Raw genomic sequence first — 16,506 nt, forward strand, 5'->3', positions numbered from 1 at the left:
GTGTTTTGCCAACCACGGTGGTTACTTTTCCTCAACTAATCAACTTCCCCTTTATGGGGAACCCCTCTTACCCTAGACAAGCAAAGACTTTTTCTGGTTGATTCTGAGAAGCTTGCATATTTCTGAGCTGAGAGCATTCTCCTACTGCAAGCGGGCTTTTTGAATAAAGTTATCTCAGTCCAGGGCTGTTTTTATTTGACATCTCCATAAAGGTCTCTGGCATTCTTCATTTGGCAACTTCCTGGTTTTTTAATTGCTCTTGGGAAGCTTATCTGATTTTTCTGTTAATTTCCTGACTGGTTACTGCTGGTATATAGTATTTTTCTTGACTAAACTGCACCTCTCCACATTATATCCTCCCACACCTAGGTATTCTCTTTCTTGTAAAAATAACTTCAAGGATGTATTCCAGAAAGTGAAGAGATGAACCCAGAGAAGAGGAGGTGGTGGGTTGCGAGGGTTTTCTACATGAAGGATCATGTCTCCCTGTGACAATCTGAATAACTTGGTTTATGAGATTCTGGGTAATTTTTTTCCTCTATCTTTTGGCCACGGAGGATCTTAGCTCCCCAACCAGGCATCAAACCCCGTGGCCCCTGCAGTAGAAGTGCAGTGTCTTAACCACTGGACTGCCAGAAAAGCCCCTATGAGATTCTGGATGATACTTATATTCTTCTTCCCATTTTGGGGGGATTTTTCAAAAGATTTTACCATGAAGATTGCTTTTGTAAGCTGGGGTGGCTGAGTGGAAGGACAGAAGTGTCATTTGGGTTTCTTTTCCCCAGCTTTATTGAGATATAATTAGCATATAAGTTTGTGTTTAAGATGCACAAAGTGATGATTCGATATGTATATATTGAGAAGTGAGCACCTCATTATAAGGTTAGCTAACAGCTCCTTCACTTCACATGGGTACCATTGTTTCTTTTAACGTGTGGTGAGACCATTTAAGATCTACTGTCCTGGGACTTCCCTGGGGGTGCAGTGGCTAAGATTCCTCACTCCCAATGCAGAAGGGCCCGGGTTCAATCCCTGGTCAGGGAACTAGATCCCACATGACGAAACTAAAGATCCCGCATGCCACAACAAAAATCAAAGATGCTGTGTGCCCCAACTAAGACCTGGTGCAGCCAAATAAGTAGATATTAAAAAAAAAATCTACCGTCTTAGCCATCAAGTGTACCATACAGTGCTGTTACCCAGACTCACCATGCATTAGGCCCCCAGAACACATTCATCTTCTAACCGGAAGTTTGTGCCTGTTGAGGACCTTCACCTGTTTCCCAACAAATGTCATCCTGAAAGCAGAACTGTCTGGGCAGGCCAAGCCACAGGAGCAGCTGGGGCCCTTCCCAGCGCCCCCAGAGCTCTTCCGTTCCCTACAGCTTCAGTGTCCTATGCCTCTCTGAACCTGGATACCCCTGGGTGGACACTGACCTTCCGTCCACTTCTGGTGAAGCAGCTGTTGGAGTAAGAGATGGTGAGGAGACGAGATGGAGGGGTTTGAAAGCTCTGGATGGGACCTCTGTTCTCCCTGCCCCTCGGACCCTACTGAGCTGTACATCCATCTTTCTGCTGAAAGCAACTCCCTTTTCTGACCTCACGTCTATGCCACCAAACTGCCCCTCCCTCCACCTTTGTGTCTTCCTCTGGGATTCTTGGGGGTTCCCTCACACAGTCCCTTCCTTTCCCTCCCACTTCCTTGGCCTCCAGCCCACCAAGGATCAAGACTCTCCTTTACTGTGTCCAGCTCACGCTCAGTTGTTCAGTCATGTCCAACTCCTTGCAACCCCTTGGACTGTAGCCCACCAGGCTCCTCTGTCCATGGGATTGTCCAGGCAAGAATACTGGAGTGGGTTGCCATTTCCTTCTCCAGGGATATTCCCAACTCAGGGATTGAACTCAAGTCACCTGTGTCTCTTGCATTGGAAGGGGGATTCTTTACCACTGAGACACTGGGGGGGATCTCCACTCACCTGAGAAATTGTCCTGCTACATTAATTTGGTTAGAACAAGAGACCTTTTCTGCCACTTGCTAGAAAACTGTCATTAGTTTACAAACCTATGATTTCCATGTAAATGACCCCCCTTTAGTTGTGATGTCCTTGTTCAGTGAGAGACCTGTACAACCGTACAAGGCAATCCTATGTCCTGTACACCTGGCAGGAGACCAGAGAGCTGTGTCTTTCCGGGACACCCATGCATCCACTCACTCCCTCTCCAGGCCTGGGGCTCATCTCCCACGGGATATGGTCTGTGCTTTTGGCACTTAGATGCCCACTGGCATGGAACACTGGCTATTTGTCTTAACAAGGCCCTTCATGAAGACACATCAGGTCTCCATGAGGTGTATGAGAAGCACAGACAGAAGACTGGATAAAGTGAGCTGTGTCAGGAAGAGTGAAGTAGAGTTCCTTCCAGGGAAGAGGCAGAGCCCGCTCTGATAATTCCTGGGACATGCCAGGAAGAAAGGGAGGGTTAAGCAGGGCTTAGGGGGAAGGAGTCATCTCCCCCTCTCCTCTACCAGCTTGTCCCATCTCCTCTTCACTGCTGAGCCTCCTCGATAGTTGGGTTGTGATTCTGAGGACAAAGCAAAGTGAGGGCTGGGTCCCCTCCAAGAGTGACAGCCCACACAGCAGAAGGCTTCACAGCAGCCCTCAAGGACAGCCCCAGGACATGAAGAAGACAGTCGGTGTGTCTTAGACCCACGCTTGCTTCTATGTTTCCTCTCTACATCTTGGGCCAGAAGCTGCAAACTATTTCTCTGTCTCCTTCGCCAGCTGATTTCCTATTAGTTTCTGGCAGTTGAAAGGCAGTAAAAAAAATAAAAACTGGAGGAGGTAATGGGACAATCCACTCCAGTATTTTTGCCTGGAGAATTCCATGGACAGAGGAGCCTGGTGGGCTATAGTCCATGGGGTCACACAGAGACGGACATGACTGAAGTGACTTGGCGCACACACACACACAGAAGTTTTTTCCCCCTTGCCTTTGGCAGTGCCCTGAGGGAGGGCTGCCAAGCTGAGACTTCAGGAGTCCAGCCTGGTTCCTACTTCGGCAACAGAGCAGTTGCAGTCTCTAGGTGACACCACAGTACAGGATCTTAGATCCTTGATCAGGGATTGAACCCAGGCCCTCTGCAGTGAGAGCATGGAGTCCCAACCACTTGACCGCCAGGGAACTCCCTACCCCATCATTTTCTTGTCACGCCGACCCTAGGAATTCTAGCAGCTTCCTGCAGCTACTAATCAGTGGTAACCCGATTATGCCTCTTTTACCCTCCAGCCTTTCCAGCCTCTTGGTGTCCAATTCCCTAATTATATTTCCTCTAGCTTAAATGCCTGGAGTGGTTTCAGTTTTCCTGATCAGATACTGATCAAGAGGAAAGGAAGAGCATTGCTCTGGATTTCTCCGATGACCCTGGCGTCTCTTCCTTGGAGCTGCTCTCTCCCCAAGATGACTCTGGAGCCAGACTGTCTGTATTTGGAGCCTGACTTTGCCACTCAGTAGCTATCGATCTCCCACTCCAGTACTCTTGCCTGGAAAATTCCATGGATGGGGGAGCCTGGTAGGCTGCAGTCCATGAGGTCACTGAGGGTTAGACACGACTGAGCGACTTTACTTTCTCTTTTCACTTTCATGCATTGGAGAAGGAAATGGCAACCTACTCCAGTGTTCTTGCCTGGAGAATCCCAGGGACGGCGGAGCCTGGTGGGCTGCTGTCTATGGGGTCGCACAGAGTCGGACACAACTGAAGCGACTGAGCAGCAGCAGCAGCAGTAGCTATCGATCTAGGACAAGTTGCTTAGTTTTCCTGGGCCTCAGTTTCCTTATCTGTGAAATGGGAACATAATAAGACCGACTTCATGGAGCTGTGAAAAATTTTCAGTGCGTGCAAAGCCACCCAGCAGAGCCAGCACTGTCTCACATGCTGTGTGTGTATGTGTTTGTGTATGTGTGTTAGCGGTTATTGTTTTAGTACACATGATACGGTGTGAGGTCTTAAAACGATTTTGGCTGTCTGTTCTAAGATTGGTGGTGACCCCAGGTGAGTTAGCTTCCTGTCTGGTTTTCTTTCCATATAAAGTGAGGGGTTAGCATGGAATGTGTGTGTGTGTGTGCGTGTGTGTGTGCGTGTGTGCGTGTGTGTTTGTCACTCAGTCGTGTCCGACTTTTTGTGACCCCCACAGACTGCAGCCTGCCAGGCTCCTCTGTCCACAGAATTCTCCAGGCAAGAATACTGGAGTGGGTTGCCATGTCCTTCTCCAGGTGATCTTCCTGACTCAGGGACGGAACTCCAGTCTCCTGCACTGCATGCAGGTGGATTCTTTACCACTGAGCCACCGGGGAAGCCCCAAACTTAACTTATATTAACCAAAAAAGAAAATTTAGCGCCCCAGTTTTACTGCCCACAGTTTCAGTGTGCAGTGGCCACGTGTGCCCAGTGGCTGCCATGTTGGACGTTCAGTGCGCAGTGGCCACGTGTGCCCAGTGGCTGCCATGTTGGACGTTCAGTGCGCAGTGGCCACGTGTGCCCAGTGGCTGCCATGTTGGACGTTCAGTGCGCAGTGGCCACGTGTGCCCAGTGGCTGCCATGTTGGACGACATGGAGAGAGAGCATTTTCGTCACTGTGGAACATTCTATGGGGCAGAGCTGGTTGAGAGAATAAGACTCGAAGAATGAGATGTCATGGTATTTAAAATTCGAAGAGCAGCCTGAAAGTAAGGGGGAGGGAAGGGAGCAGCAAGTTGACAAGAAGTACCTAAAGTTGACGTATCTTGAGAGAAACAGAGTACCCACCAGAAGAAATAAAGAATGTGAAAGTTTTTGCCTTTCACTGCGCTACTGGAGATATACTAGAAGGGATACAGTGGGTGCTATGAACTGAATTGTCTTCCAAAAATTGATTTGCTGAGGCTCTTTTAAGGAAGTAATTAAGGTTCAATAAAGTCATAAAGTGGGGCCCTGATCCAATAGGATTAGGGTCTTTAGATGAGATGCCAGTTTTCTCCCTCTCTCTGCCCAACCAACCCTCATCCCTGGGTCCTACCTGAAAGGTCAGGGCAAGGTCGGGCGTGTTGAGGCATGCCTGGGCATGCCCGGGCATGTCGGGACATGTCCCGGCAGAGAGCCGCAGACAAGCCCCGGAGGCAGGCCGACAACCAAGCCGTCCAATCAGGAGCCAACACGGAGCCCTCGCCGTCCAATCAGAAGCTGACATGGAGCCCTTGGACACCAATCACCGCGAAGCCCGCGTTTCCTTCCTTATATGGGAGCCCGGCCCGGGCTATAAAACCCTTCCCCACCCCTCATACCTCGCACTCCCTTTGCTTCGCAGACCTCACTTTGGGTTCACAGACCCCCCTTTGCTTCCTTGCTCACCCGCCCCTGGGAGTTCTGCCCGAGAGTGACCACCCAATAAAAGGCCCTGATCAACGGTCCATAGGGGTGGCTCTTTCTTCCCGCGGCATTTCTTACAATACCCTCTGCCCCTGTCAGCTCACTCACTGGCTGGAGCAGGCACCACAGATCTTAAGACAATGGCGCTCCCTGCAGTGAGGGATCCAGGCCACCATACCTCATCAGTTGGCGATGAAGCCCGTGGCACGGCACCTGCAAACAATGAGGGATGCCTGGGAGCACTGGGGCTGGAGGGCTGGGGCTGAAGTGGAAAACAGGAGGCTGGGTCTCCAAGTATTTCCAACTCGCCATCTCCTAGACACACAGTGGAAACGCATCTCCTGATGCCCTTGAAAAAGCTGGCTTAAAACTCAACATTCAGAAAACTAAGATTATGGTCCCATCACAGTAGATGGGGAAACAGTGGAAACAGTGTCAGACTTTATTTTTTGGGGGCTCCAAAAATCACTGCAGATGGTGACTGCAGCCATGAAATTAAAAGACGCTTGCTCCTTGGAAGAAAAGCTATGACCAACATAGACAGCATATTAAAAAGCAGAGATATTACTTTGCCGACAAAGGTCCGTCTAGTCAAAGCTATGGTTTTTCCACTAGTCATGTATGGATATGAGAGTTGGACCACAAAGAAAGCTGAGCACCAAAGAATTGATGCTTTTGAACTGTGGTATTGGAGAAGACTCTTGAGTGTCCCTTGGACTGCAAGGAGATCCAACCAGTCAATCCTAAAGAAAATCAGTCCTGAATACTCATTGGAAGGACTGATGCTGAAGCTGAAACTCCAATACTTTGGCCACTTGATGCGAAGAACTAACTCATCTGAAAGACCCTGATGCTGGGAAAGATTGAAAACAGGAGGAGAAGGGGACAGCAGAGGATGAGATGGTTAGATGGCATCACTGACAGGATGGATATGAGTTTGAGCAAGCTCCGGGAGTTGGTGATGTACAGGGGAGCCTGGTGTGCTGCAGTCCATGGGGTCACAAAGAGTCGGACACGACAGAGCAACTGAACTGAACCGACTGATGCCCTTGAAGTGAGGCTGGCTTCCGGACTTGCTTAGCTAAGGAAACAGCAGAACTGCAGTCCTTGACTGTGGGGAAGAAGCACTTAAGAGCTGGTGGGCTCTTCTCTACCTCCCCCACCATTGCCAAGTTGTTCCAGGGCTGGCGCTTCAGCCAATGCGGGTCCCTGGGTGGCTGTGACGGGCAGAGCCCCCTGCTGACCTGTGGATGAGCCACTGAGACCTGGGAGTCATTACCCAGTGACTCAGCAGTAAAGAATCTGCCTGCAATGCAGGGGACCTGGGTTTGATCTCTGGGTTGGAAAGATCTCCTGGAGAAGGGAACAGCTACCCACTCCAGTATTCTTGCCTGGGAAATCCCATGGGCAGAGGAGCCTGGTGGGCTGCGGTCCATGGGGTCGCAAAATGTTGGACACAACTGAGCAACTAAACAGCAACTTGAATACAAGCTCTTCTCTGCCTGTATCTGGAACACAGCCTTCAAGGCTCTCCAGGGCCTGCCAACCTCCCAAGCCCCAGGTGCCATCTGCCTTCTCTTTGCAGACTTCACTCCAGCCAATGGGTCATCCCTGTTAGAGCCTGGTGCCGACCACAAGATCTGGTCCGGAGAAGGCCCATGCCCTAACACTTGAATGATGCCTGTATCACCACTGCGGCTTCCAACTCCTGCACCACCTTCCCCCCGCACGAGCCCCACGAGCATGTTCACCTTCCGAGTAGCCACGTGCTTGGCCAAGGATGCTGGATCTTTGACGCGTAAGAACCAGACGTGAGACCTCTGTTGCCCTCTTGCTGTGGACCAAGGTAGGGAGGAGCACACAATCTGAGCCTGCCAAAGTGACTGAGAGGAAGCCTGAGGGACTTCTGGCAAGCAGTTCTTTGCCCCTTGTTGCTCACTCGGTAAGTCGTGTCCAACTCTTTGCGACCCCATGGACTGCAGCACATCACACTTCCTGCTCCTTCACCTGGAGTTTGCTCAAAGTCATGTCCAGTGATTCGATGATGCCATCCAACTATCTCATCCTCTGTCGCCCCCCTCACCTCCTGCCCTCAACCCTTCCCAGCATCAGGGTCTTTTCCAATGAGTCAAGTCTTCAAATTAGGTGGCCAAAATACTGGAACTTCCGCTTCAGCATCAGTCCTTCCATTGAATACTCTGGGTTGATTTCCTTTAGGATTGACTGGTTTGATTACCTTGCAGTCCAAGGGACACTCAAGAGTCTCCTTTAGCATCACAATTGGAAAGCATCAATTCTTCAGCGCACAGCCTTCTTTATGGTCCAACTCTCACAGCCATACACAACTACTGGAAAAACCATAGGTTTGACTAGATGGACCTTTGTCAGCAAAGTGATGTCTCTGCTTTTTAATACACTGTCTAGGTTGGCCATAGCTTTCTTTCCAAGGAGTGAGTGTCTTTTAATTTCATGGCTGCAGTCACCATCTGTAGTGATTTTGGAGCCCAAGAAAATAACATCTGTCACTGTTTCCACTTTTTCCCCATCTATTAGCCATGAAGTGATGGGACTGGATGCCACGATCTTTGCTTTTTGTTGAGTTTCCAGCCAGCTTTTTCACTTCTCCTCTTTCACTCATCAGGAGGCTCTTTAGTTCCTTTGCTGTCTGCCATGAGAGTGGTTAAGATCTGCCTTCTGAGGCTGTTGACACCTCTGCAAATCTTGAGTCCAGCTTGCGATTCATCCTGCCCTTCATTCCGCATGATGTGCTCTGCATGTAACTTAAATAAGCGAGGTGACAATCAGCATACAGCTTCGTCATGCTCCTCAATTCTGAACCTGGCTGATACATGGGAAGGTTCTTTTCTGCTTCTGTGCTTGGCTGCATGAGGAGGTAAAGGCTGGAAGACCCTCTAGCTGTCTTGCCATCACAAGGGGTGCTGCGTCCCAGACCGGCAGTGTGGAAGAGGGGCTGAACGTGGGTGAATTCAGAGTTCACCTGGACTTTACCAAGCCTGGACCCGCCCTACCAGCCCTCTTACCTGGGATGATGGGTTCCTGCCTGTCGAAGGTAGCTGAGGGGGAGTCCTGAGTTACAGGTGAAATCGGCCATACTCAACGTGGATGAATGAGAAACACTCCAAATACTGGACCCCAGATTTATTTACTTCGGGCTGTGCTGGCTCTTCATTGTTGTAGAGGCTTGTCTCTAGCTGCAGCGAGCAGGGACTTCTCTCTCGTTTCAGTGCACAGGCTTCTCATTGCAGGGGCCCTTCTCGTGGTGGTGCACAGGTTCTGGGGCTCTAGGGCGCTTGGACTTCAGCAGTTGCAACTCCTGGGCTCTAGAGCAGTCTCAGTAATTTGTGGTGCACAGGTTTAGCTGCTCCTTGGCATGTGGGATTTTCCTGGATTGGGGATTGAACCGGTATCTCCTGGGTTGACAAGCAGAGTCCTTACCACTGAGCCACCAGGAAGCCCCAAGACAGTTTGATTTTAGCTGAGTGAGACTCATGTCACACTTCTGACTCCTAGAACTGTAAGGTATCAAGTTCCTGTTTTGTTTTTTTCTTTCACCAAGTTTCTGATTTAAACCACTTGGCTTGTATAATTTATATGGCAGTCATGGAAAACTAAGAGAGGCCCATCAAAGCACAGAAACCAAATTTAAGTTCCGAGAAGACGTGGCTACCCTCCAGGCTAAGTCCTGCTCCGGTCTCTCCCTCGCAGAGCATGGCTTTCTCAGGGCAGACCCCAGGTTAGCAAGAGGGGAGTCTCTGAGTCCACTAAAATCCACAGTTGTGGAGGCTGGAAGTCCAAGGTCAAGTGGCAGCAGACTCAGTGTTGGGCAAAGACCCTCTTGCTGGATGGCTATCTTCACGCCACACCTTCACACAATGGAAGGGGTGAGGATACTCTGTGGGGTTTCCTTTAAAATGGCACTAATCCCCTTCACAAAGGCTTCATCCTCCTGACCTCCCAAAGGCCCCACCTCCAAACCCCATTGTCTTGGGTGAACAGATTTCCACCCAGGAATTTTGAGGCAACACAAACGTTCCATCTACAGCAGTTAGGGCCCGTTTATGCCAGCCCCACGGTCCTGAGGTCATCCCTGGCCTCTTCTGTGATCCGCGTGGGTTGCCGGTGTCCAGAGCTGGAGCTGGAGCTGGGGGAGGTGGAGGCTGTCTGAAGGTGCCATCCCCACAGCGTCACTGCGACCGCCACCCGGGGACTGACAGGCCGCTGAGGACAGACTCTGGTTTCAAGGCTGCGCCCCCCACCCCCTTGTCATTTCTGGGGCAAGGGGTGCTGGGGTCAGCACACAGAGACAAGATCCGTAGATTAGTTGTGTTTTTTTTTAAAATAACTGCATCCTTTAATGGCAGTAATACAATTATTGGATTAAGAGACCACAGGAGAAAGGACAGGTGGTGTTTCTGGAAGACAGATATGGAGTACAAAAAGGGGGAGGAATAGTCATGCGACGATCATTGTAAAAATACAGTACGTTATATACATATTTGCACCGTCAACTTTCAACTCTGAAATAGTATTTACACTTTTGTTACAATCCTGGTTAGAGAACAATTTATTTTTTTCTTTAAAAGCTCGGCCTGATGGCAAATGAAAATTTTGGGTGAATTCATAGTCCCATGAGGTTCTTAGGCTGAATATTCCAAGAGGAGGGTTCCAGCTTCTAATTCATCCACAGATTTCAGTTTTAAAAAAGTATTTCATTTTGCTTCTACAAAATAAAATTCTCAAAGGAGGGAAAAAAAAAACAAACAACCCAACACCCAACCACAGCCACACTGCGTATTCTTTCTTATATTACAAACCAGGGGCTGCAGCCCTCTGCTTCGAGGCCAACACTGGTGGCTGAAGAAAAATCTCATTAATGATTGTTTAAAAAAAAAAAAAAACAGAAAAAGACACAAAGACAAACCAAACCACCCTGATCATGGCGCACTGACCGTGTGGGGGTGCCTCCCCCGCCCTTGCTTCTGGCACCAAACTCTAGGACTATTCCTTTTCTGGGGGAGGGGGTGTGGGACCTTCTTTAACCTCCCACCCCAGGGAGGTGGGAGGGGTAACCCTCTGGCTGGCTGGGACACCAGGCTTCCTCATTATTAGCAGGAAGAGTCAGGGCCCTTAAGTGAGGGGGCCGAGATGGCAGGATGAGGAGCGAGGCAGGAGAGAGCAGGCAGGTGCGGGCACAGACCATGTCCAGTTCCCGAGGTCACGGCATGGGCCTCTTCTGGGCTCCGTGGACAGGACGGGAGCCCAGCCAGGGTCCTGGGGGAGCTGCGGAGCCCAGGGCAGACCTTTCGGCTCCCTTCCCGGCTCAGCCGGATGGATGAGGAGAGCAGGATGCGGGCTGTGGGGTCCTTGCCCTGCTCACAGCGCGTCACCCTCCGGGCCCTGGCCAGCTTCCCACCGTGTCCTCAGGGCCCCTGCCTGGACGTGGCCATAAAGCCAACACCGCACGTGCCTCTGAACCCATGCCCCCTTTGGTTTGGAAGAAAATCAAACACACCAAAACCACGGGCCCTGAAGGTACGCTGTGAGGGGGTGTGGAGAGAGGGCGATGCTTTGCTGACCACCACCCCGGCTCCCTCCGTCGGGAGCGTGGTGGCACGGCCACGCACGGATCCTTGAGCTCTCCCCAAAGGGGCCAGGGCCGGCACACCGGCACATGCTCTGCCTTCCAGGGCCCAGGACAGAGCCCAGCACGCGGGGAGAAAGGCATGGCCACAACAGGACAGGCTAATACTGACAGAAAGCACGCAGTCTGCGGGGCCGTCGCCCCGCACCAGCCCTGCTGACTCCAGGTCCATCTCTCACCCCGGAGTCTTCTGCCGCAGGCTGGTGGGCGCGGGTTCACGGGTGAACTCTGGACGGAGGGGGGCGGGGTGGGGGCAGGGGGCCCTGCGGGTGAATCCAGACGAGACAGCAGTGGGAAAGGACTGTTTCTCCTGGCCCAGGCAGCTTCCCAAGGCTCTTCTTTCTTGATACTTCCTCTCGTCCACTGGCCCCTGAAGCGGGTCATCATGGCCTGCATGCTGCAGAGGAGACGCAGAAATGCCGAGACTGCTTCCCCGCGGGGCCTGCCCACCGTCTCGGCTCCAGCTCTTCTTGCTCATGCAACACTTCGTGCCTTCTTGACGCCTGCTGCTCCCTTCGTCCTAGGGGGTGGGGTGGGGTGGGAGGAGGAGGAGGGGCCCCGCTTTGCCCAGAAAACCCACCAGACCCCCAGCCGCCAGACTGGGGCCCCAGCCTTTAAGGGAGTCCCTGAAAATCGGGCCTGGCCAGGCCAGGCGGAGTGCCAGCTGGGCTGAGGCCCAGGGGACTCGCAACTGCTCACGTGCACGTGGAGGTTTTGTCGGCGGGCACCTAGCAGCCCCGCAGCACTGACCAGAAGTTAAAGATGGTTATATACAATTCATATGTTTTAAAGAAGATACTACTTAAAAAAAGAGAGAGAGAGAGAGAGGAAAAAAGAAAACAATAGGAAGAAAGAAAAGAAAGAACACCCAAACCCCCTCCCCCCTCCCCCCAAGCCCCAACTCTGGTCTCTGCCCTTAAATATTGCCCTGGGAAGGGTAGGGTGCGGGGAGTGCTGGACTCCGGCTTAACACTACTGGCAGAAAGGGGAGGCGGTGGGGTCGAAGCCTTTAAACACATCTTTCAGGGACCCAGCGTCCTGCTCACCCTCTTGGGCTGGGCTGTTGCCAGCAAATGGGCTTCCGGAGCCCGTCTTGGGTGCCGGTTTCACGGTCCCGAAGAGGGTGGGCACAGGCAGGTTGTGCACGCCGGGCTGGGGCAGGCTGCCCTCTGCTGACGGGGTGCCCACGGCGGCAGCAGGGGCCGCGGCAGCCTTGGGCCGGGGCCGGTTGTAACTGTTGTATCTGTCCGTGGCCGTGGCCCCGTCGGCCCCGGGCTTCCCGGACTCAGGCTGTTCCAGGGCGGACTTGCGGACAAACGGGGGCTCCTTAGCCTTGGCGGCAGCAGAGCTCCTGCCGTTGCCCTCAGGGCCCTTGGGCGGGGTGCCCGCGTCGGCGGCCGGCTCTGCGGCTTTGCCCCCCGTGTTGGGAGTCCTGGGGTCGTAGAGGCTGATGCCGCTCAGCACGCTGCTCTGGCTGGCCCCGCCGCCCTGGCCTAGGCCGCCAGCTGCCAGCACGCGGGGGTCGTAGGGGGCGGTGGCCGGCGGGGAGGACTCCCCACTGGGGCTGGCAGCTGGAGAGGGCACCTCGCCAGGGCCGGGTTTGGCCGCCCGGGAGGAGGCAGTGGTGGAGTCTGTGGGTTTCTGCAGCCGGGGGTCGGTGGGCGTCTTCCGCACTCGGGGGTCACTGGGCTTGTCGCCGGAGCCAGGGGTGGCCAAGGGGCCAGTCACGTTGACAGTCTTGAGGATGCGCGAGAGGAGCTCAAAGTCAGGCAGGCTGGAGCCGGCCGCGCCGGCATCTGCAGAGTTGCCCGCACGCTGCCGGGGGTTGGGGGGCCCTGAGGCAGCGGCGCGGTGCAGCCTGGGATCCAGCGCCGGCAGGGACTGCAGGGCGGCGGGCACGGGGGGCGCCGCCTCCTGCTTGGGCAGGGGCAGCGGGATCAGGTCCTCGGGGCTCCAGAGCACAGTGCGGGCGAAGCTGGGCCGACTCAGGGTCACGTCCTTCTTGATGTGGCTGAACTGCTGCAGCTGTGACCGCGGGTCCCGCAGTGGGTGCCCAGGGAGCGGCTCCAGGGGAATGTTGACAGCCTTCTCCCGCAGGGCTCGTTCCCCTTCCTCTTCTTCCGCCGGGGGTGGCCCAGACCCCTTGGAGCCCCCGGGACCGGCAGGGCTGGAATGCAAGCCGCCGTCGGGCTTGGAGATGGGCAGGGAGCGAGCCAGTCGCGGGTCAGAGGGTCCGGTGTCACCTGGGCCTGACCCGCTGGAAGCCTCGGCATGGCGGGAGAGCCTGGGGTCCCGGCTGAGGCGGGGGTCAGCCAGTCGGCCTCCCGTGGGGTGTCCCTTCTGGAGGCGGGGGTCCCCCAGCCCACTGCCGCTCAGCTCTCCAACAGAAGCCTGGGGCCGGCTAGACGTCTGCTGCCTCAGCGTCTTCAGGATGGAAGTGACACTGCTCCCACCTTCATCCTCATCGCTTGAGTACCAGTTCCCAGTGTCACCTGCGAGCGAGCAGACAGGCGCAGGGAGCCGGTGAGTGGTCACCACACCGGCCACCAGCCCTCTTGGATCCCACGGTAGCCTGCTCCCCACCTCTTATCTCTCAGAACCTCTATTTCTCTCGCTTAAAACACCTGCTGCTCACCCTCCCCCCAACCACAGAATGGCACGAAGAGCCAGGGAGCTCAGGCAGGCCAAGCACGGAGCCTGGCAGGTCTCTGGCTGTCGCGGATGGACCCTTCCCTGTGTACCGGCACCGAGCTAAGGACTTTGCCTTATTTGCCACAACTACCCAGGATACAGCGCTGTCACCATGCCCATTTGACAGATGAGAAAACAGAGGCACCGACACAGCACCGAGATCGGGGACAAAGCCAGGCTGGGCTCCAGCACTGCCTTCTCACCTGGGCAGACTCAGACCCCTCCCACGGCAGACCCTACTCCGAGTGCCCGTGAGCAGCAGTCACTGCCTGGGCTCTCACTGAGCTTGGGCTCCCAGACCTGTGCCTCCCAGACCCCTCACAGTGCTCCCACGCCCCAGGGCAGGCAGTCACCAGCTGGTAAGAGGCGGGGCCAGGTGAGCAGACGCAGCTGGCCCGTGTCCAACCTCCTCGGCAGGTGCAGTCGGAGACCTCGGGGAGGGGACTGTCCCCTGCTCTCACTGCCCCACTTGCTCCCCGGCTCCTGGCTGCAGGCTCTAGATGGCTTCTCTGTCTGCCCCGTTCCCCCCAGGGCGGATGCCACCAGGGCACCACTCGGCCCCACAAGACTCGGCAGCTGAGGCGGGGACTGTTAATGGTCTGTGTCAGTGACTGGCTTTCATCTCTGGGCGTCCCAAGGACACGGTCTGGGGAGCAGGGGCTGGGCATCTCCCTCCAGCCTCCTCCACGAGGGTGCGGTCTCCTCCAGGGACCAGCCCACTGCCCTCCTCCACGGGACCAGGGTCTCGCCCTTCTCCGCAGGGGTCCTCCTGGCCACAGGCTCCTGTCTGACGCAGACCCCGGACCTAGGCACGCCCCACCGCTCCCCGCAGGGTGGCCATGGCCCACGCCCATCGGGGAGAGCCCTGCCCCGGGGGAGGACACATGCCTTCCTCATTCTCCCGGTCCTGCTTGCTGCTCTCAGCCAGCCTCCTCGCTCTCTCCTCCTCCTGCTGCTTCTGCTGGATCCTCAGGTACAGGGCCCTCTGAGCCGAGGGCAGGAAGTCGGGGACACCGGCGCCCGGCTTCGGCCGGCCTGGGGGCCCTCCCTCAGAGAAGCTGTCTGGCTCCAGAGGGTGCTCGGGGAAGAGGTGCTCCCCAGGCTCCCCCGGCAGCTCTTCGTAGTGCCCGTAGTCCTCTGTGGCAGGGAAGAACCAGCGTTCATGTCGGGAAGGGCCTTACGGCACCAACTCCGACCCACCCGTGTCCTCAGCTGGAAAACCACCCCTGATGGCGATGGGTGAGAATGCACAGCCTACGCCCTCCTACCCTTCCCGGGAGGGGCCCTAGCAATAGGGGACGGAGCAGCCAAAAGGGGAGGGGGAGGTCCCAACTAGGACACAGCCACTGAGAATGGGATTCACGGTGAGGTTTAGTGACATGGGCAAATGCTCATGAGGTGAGAACAGGACGGAACGGCGTACGAATGTTTATAAAACGCAAAGAAAAGGCTTTGAAAAGACAGACAGAGAACAGGCCCTCTGGGAATGAGAGTGGGGGGAATGAGATTGGGGGAGGGGGTTGAGGCATCGTTCACTTTTTTACTCCACCCATTTCCCATCTGTTTTAAATACTTTGGATGGGCATTAATCTTATAGTCTCTTTAAATAAAGAAAGAAAAACACTCAATCTCACAGTAAGCTCATAATATGAGTTCAATCCCAGTAAACAAAGACCCATAAAGAAAAGAAGAAAATACACCAAAACGTTGCTATGGCTACAAGTCCACCCAGAGGCTGCCGGGCAAATCCTTCTCCTTCCACAAATGTTTCTGGGCAGCTGCTACGTTTAACAGGACGGGGTGGATGGGGGTGTTTCTCCAATACAGCATCTAGGAAGCACCAGGCGGCAGGGCTTGCCATCTCTCCTGAAGGATGGGCAGCGTCCGGCACTAGCTGCCTCCCTTCACAAATGCTAAGGATAGATCCAGCCAAGGATGAGGGGAACAGCATGTGGAGGTCTGTGACGAAGCGCCTAGAGACTGTGTGTGTGTGTGTGTGTGTGTTGGAGACAGAGTCCAGTGAGCACTGCCCACAGGCCATTCTGCAATGATGAAATAGCCCCGATCTGCACCTTGCGTGCAGTGCCCCTACTGAGCAGCTGAAATGCAGCCAGCTCTACCAAGAAAGCGAGTCCGTAATTTAAAGTTCCAGGAGTCAAACGCTTAAATTTTTTTAGAAAGATAAATACTTCCTACATAATCATATAAAGCAAAACGTGAAAAGCCACTTTCTTCCAGCCTCTGAACTTCAGAACATGGGAACTCGGTGGGCCAGGCTGCTCTGGGCCACAGCCTCACTCCTTAAACAACAGTCCCACCCAGGCCCCCTGCATCTGATGGTTTTACAACACTGAATATTATTAAAGGCAACTGAATAGCACTAAAAGGGTAGATTTCACAATATGGGCATTTGAGCCAATTACTCCAGAGATACCATCACCAGCTAGACAGACTTTTTGCTTCCCCACCTGGACCTTCATGCATCTCACATCCACTGTTTAAAGGGGGAGGAGACCCCTCCGGTCAGGGTCACCTGCTTTTCTCATGTGAGAGCGTGTCACTGTCCTGGCGCCCTGCCCCACACACCTGTTTTTACGTCTCCGCACACTATCTAGACACCAGCGAAAACTCTACCCCGACCTCCAGCCTGGTCAGCTCCCTGATACCCGATGTCGACTCCACGTGGTGTTAAATGGGCACCTCGTGCTTTCGGCAGCCAAAGCGCAAGTGCTGCCCTCCCTCCTCCCAGCCT

The 16,506-nt window shown here is 54.2% G+C and overlaps 1 protein-coding gene across 6 annotated transcripts in view; it reads right to left on the bottom strand.

Annotated features, from left to right (window-relative positions):
• Positions 1-9,743: 9,743 nt before the first annotated feature.
• ZC3H4 (zinc finger CCCH-type containing 4) overlaps positions 9,744-16,506 on the bottom strand; it is a 38,830-nt gene continuing 32,067 nt past the window's right edge. For 4 of the 6 annotated variants that reach the window (XM_069549280.1, XM_069549279.1, XM_069549283.1 and 1 more), the window contains 2 exons: positions 14,643-14,891; positions 11,946-13,555 (listed from right to left, as the gene is read on the bottom strand). In XM_069549280.1, the coding sequence (XP_069405381.1) occupies positions 12,036-13,555; positions 14,643-14,891 (1,769 nt within the window). In that variant the 3' untranslated portion in view covers positions 11,946-12,035. Of the gene's footprint in view, positions 11,461-11,945; positions 13,556-14,642; positions 14,892-16,506 lie in introns of those variants that run through there. The other 2 variants (XM_069549281.1, XM_069549284.1) reach the window with 2 other exon arrangements.

Source organism: Ovis canadensis, chromosome 14 (genome assembly GCF_042477335.2).
Source record: "Ovis canadensis isolate MfBH-ARS-UI-01 breed Bighorn chromosome 14, ARS-UI_OviCan_v2, whole genome shotgun sequence".
In the NCBI taxonomy this organism is placed as follows: domain Eukaryota; kingdom Metazoa; phylum Chordata; class Mammalia; order Artiodactyla; family Bovidae; genus Ovis; species Ovis canadensis.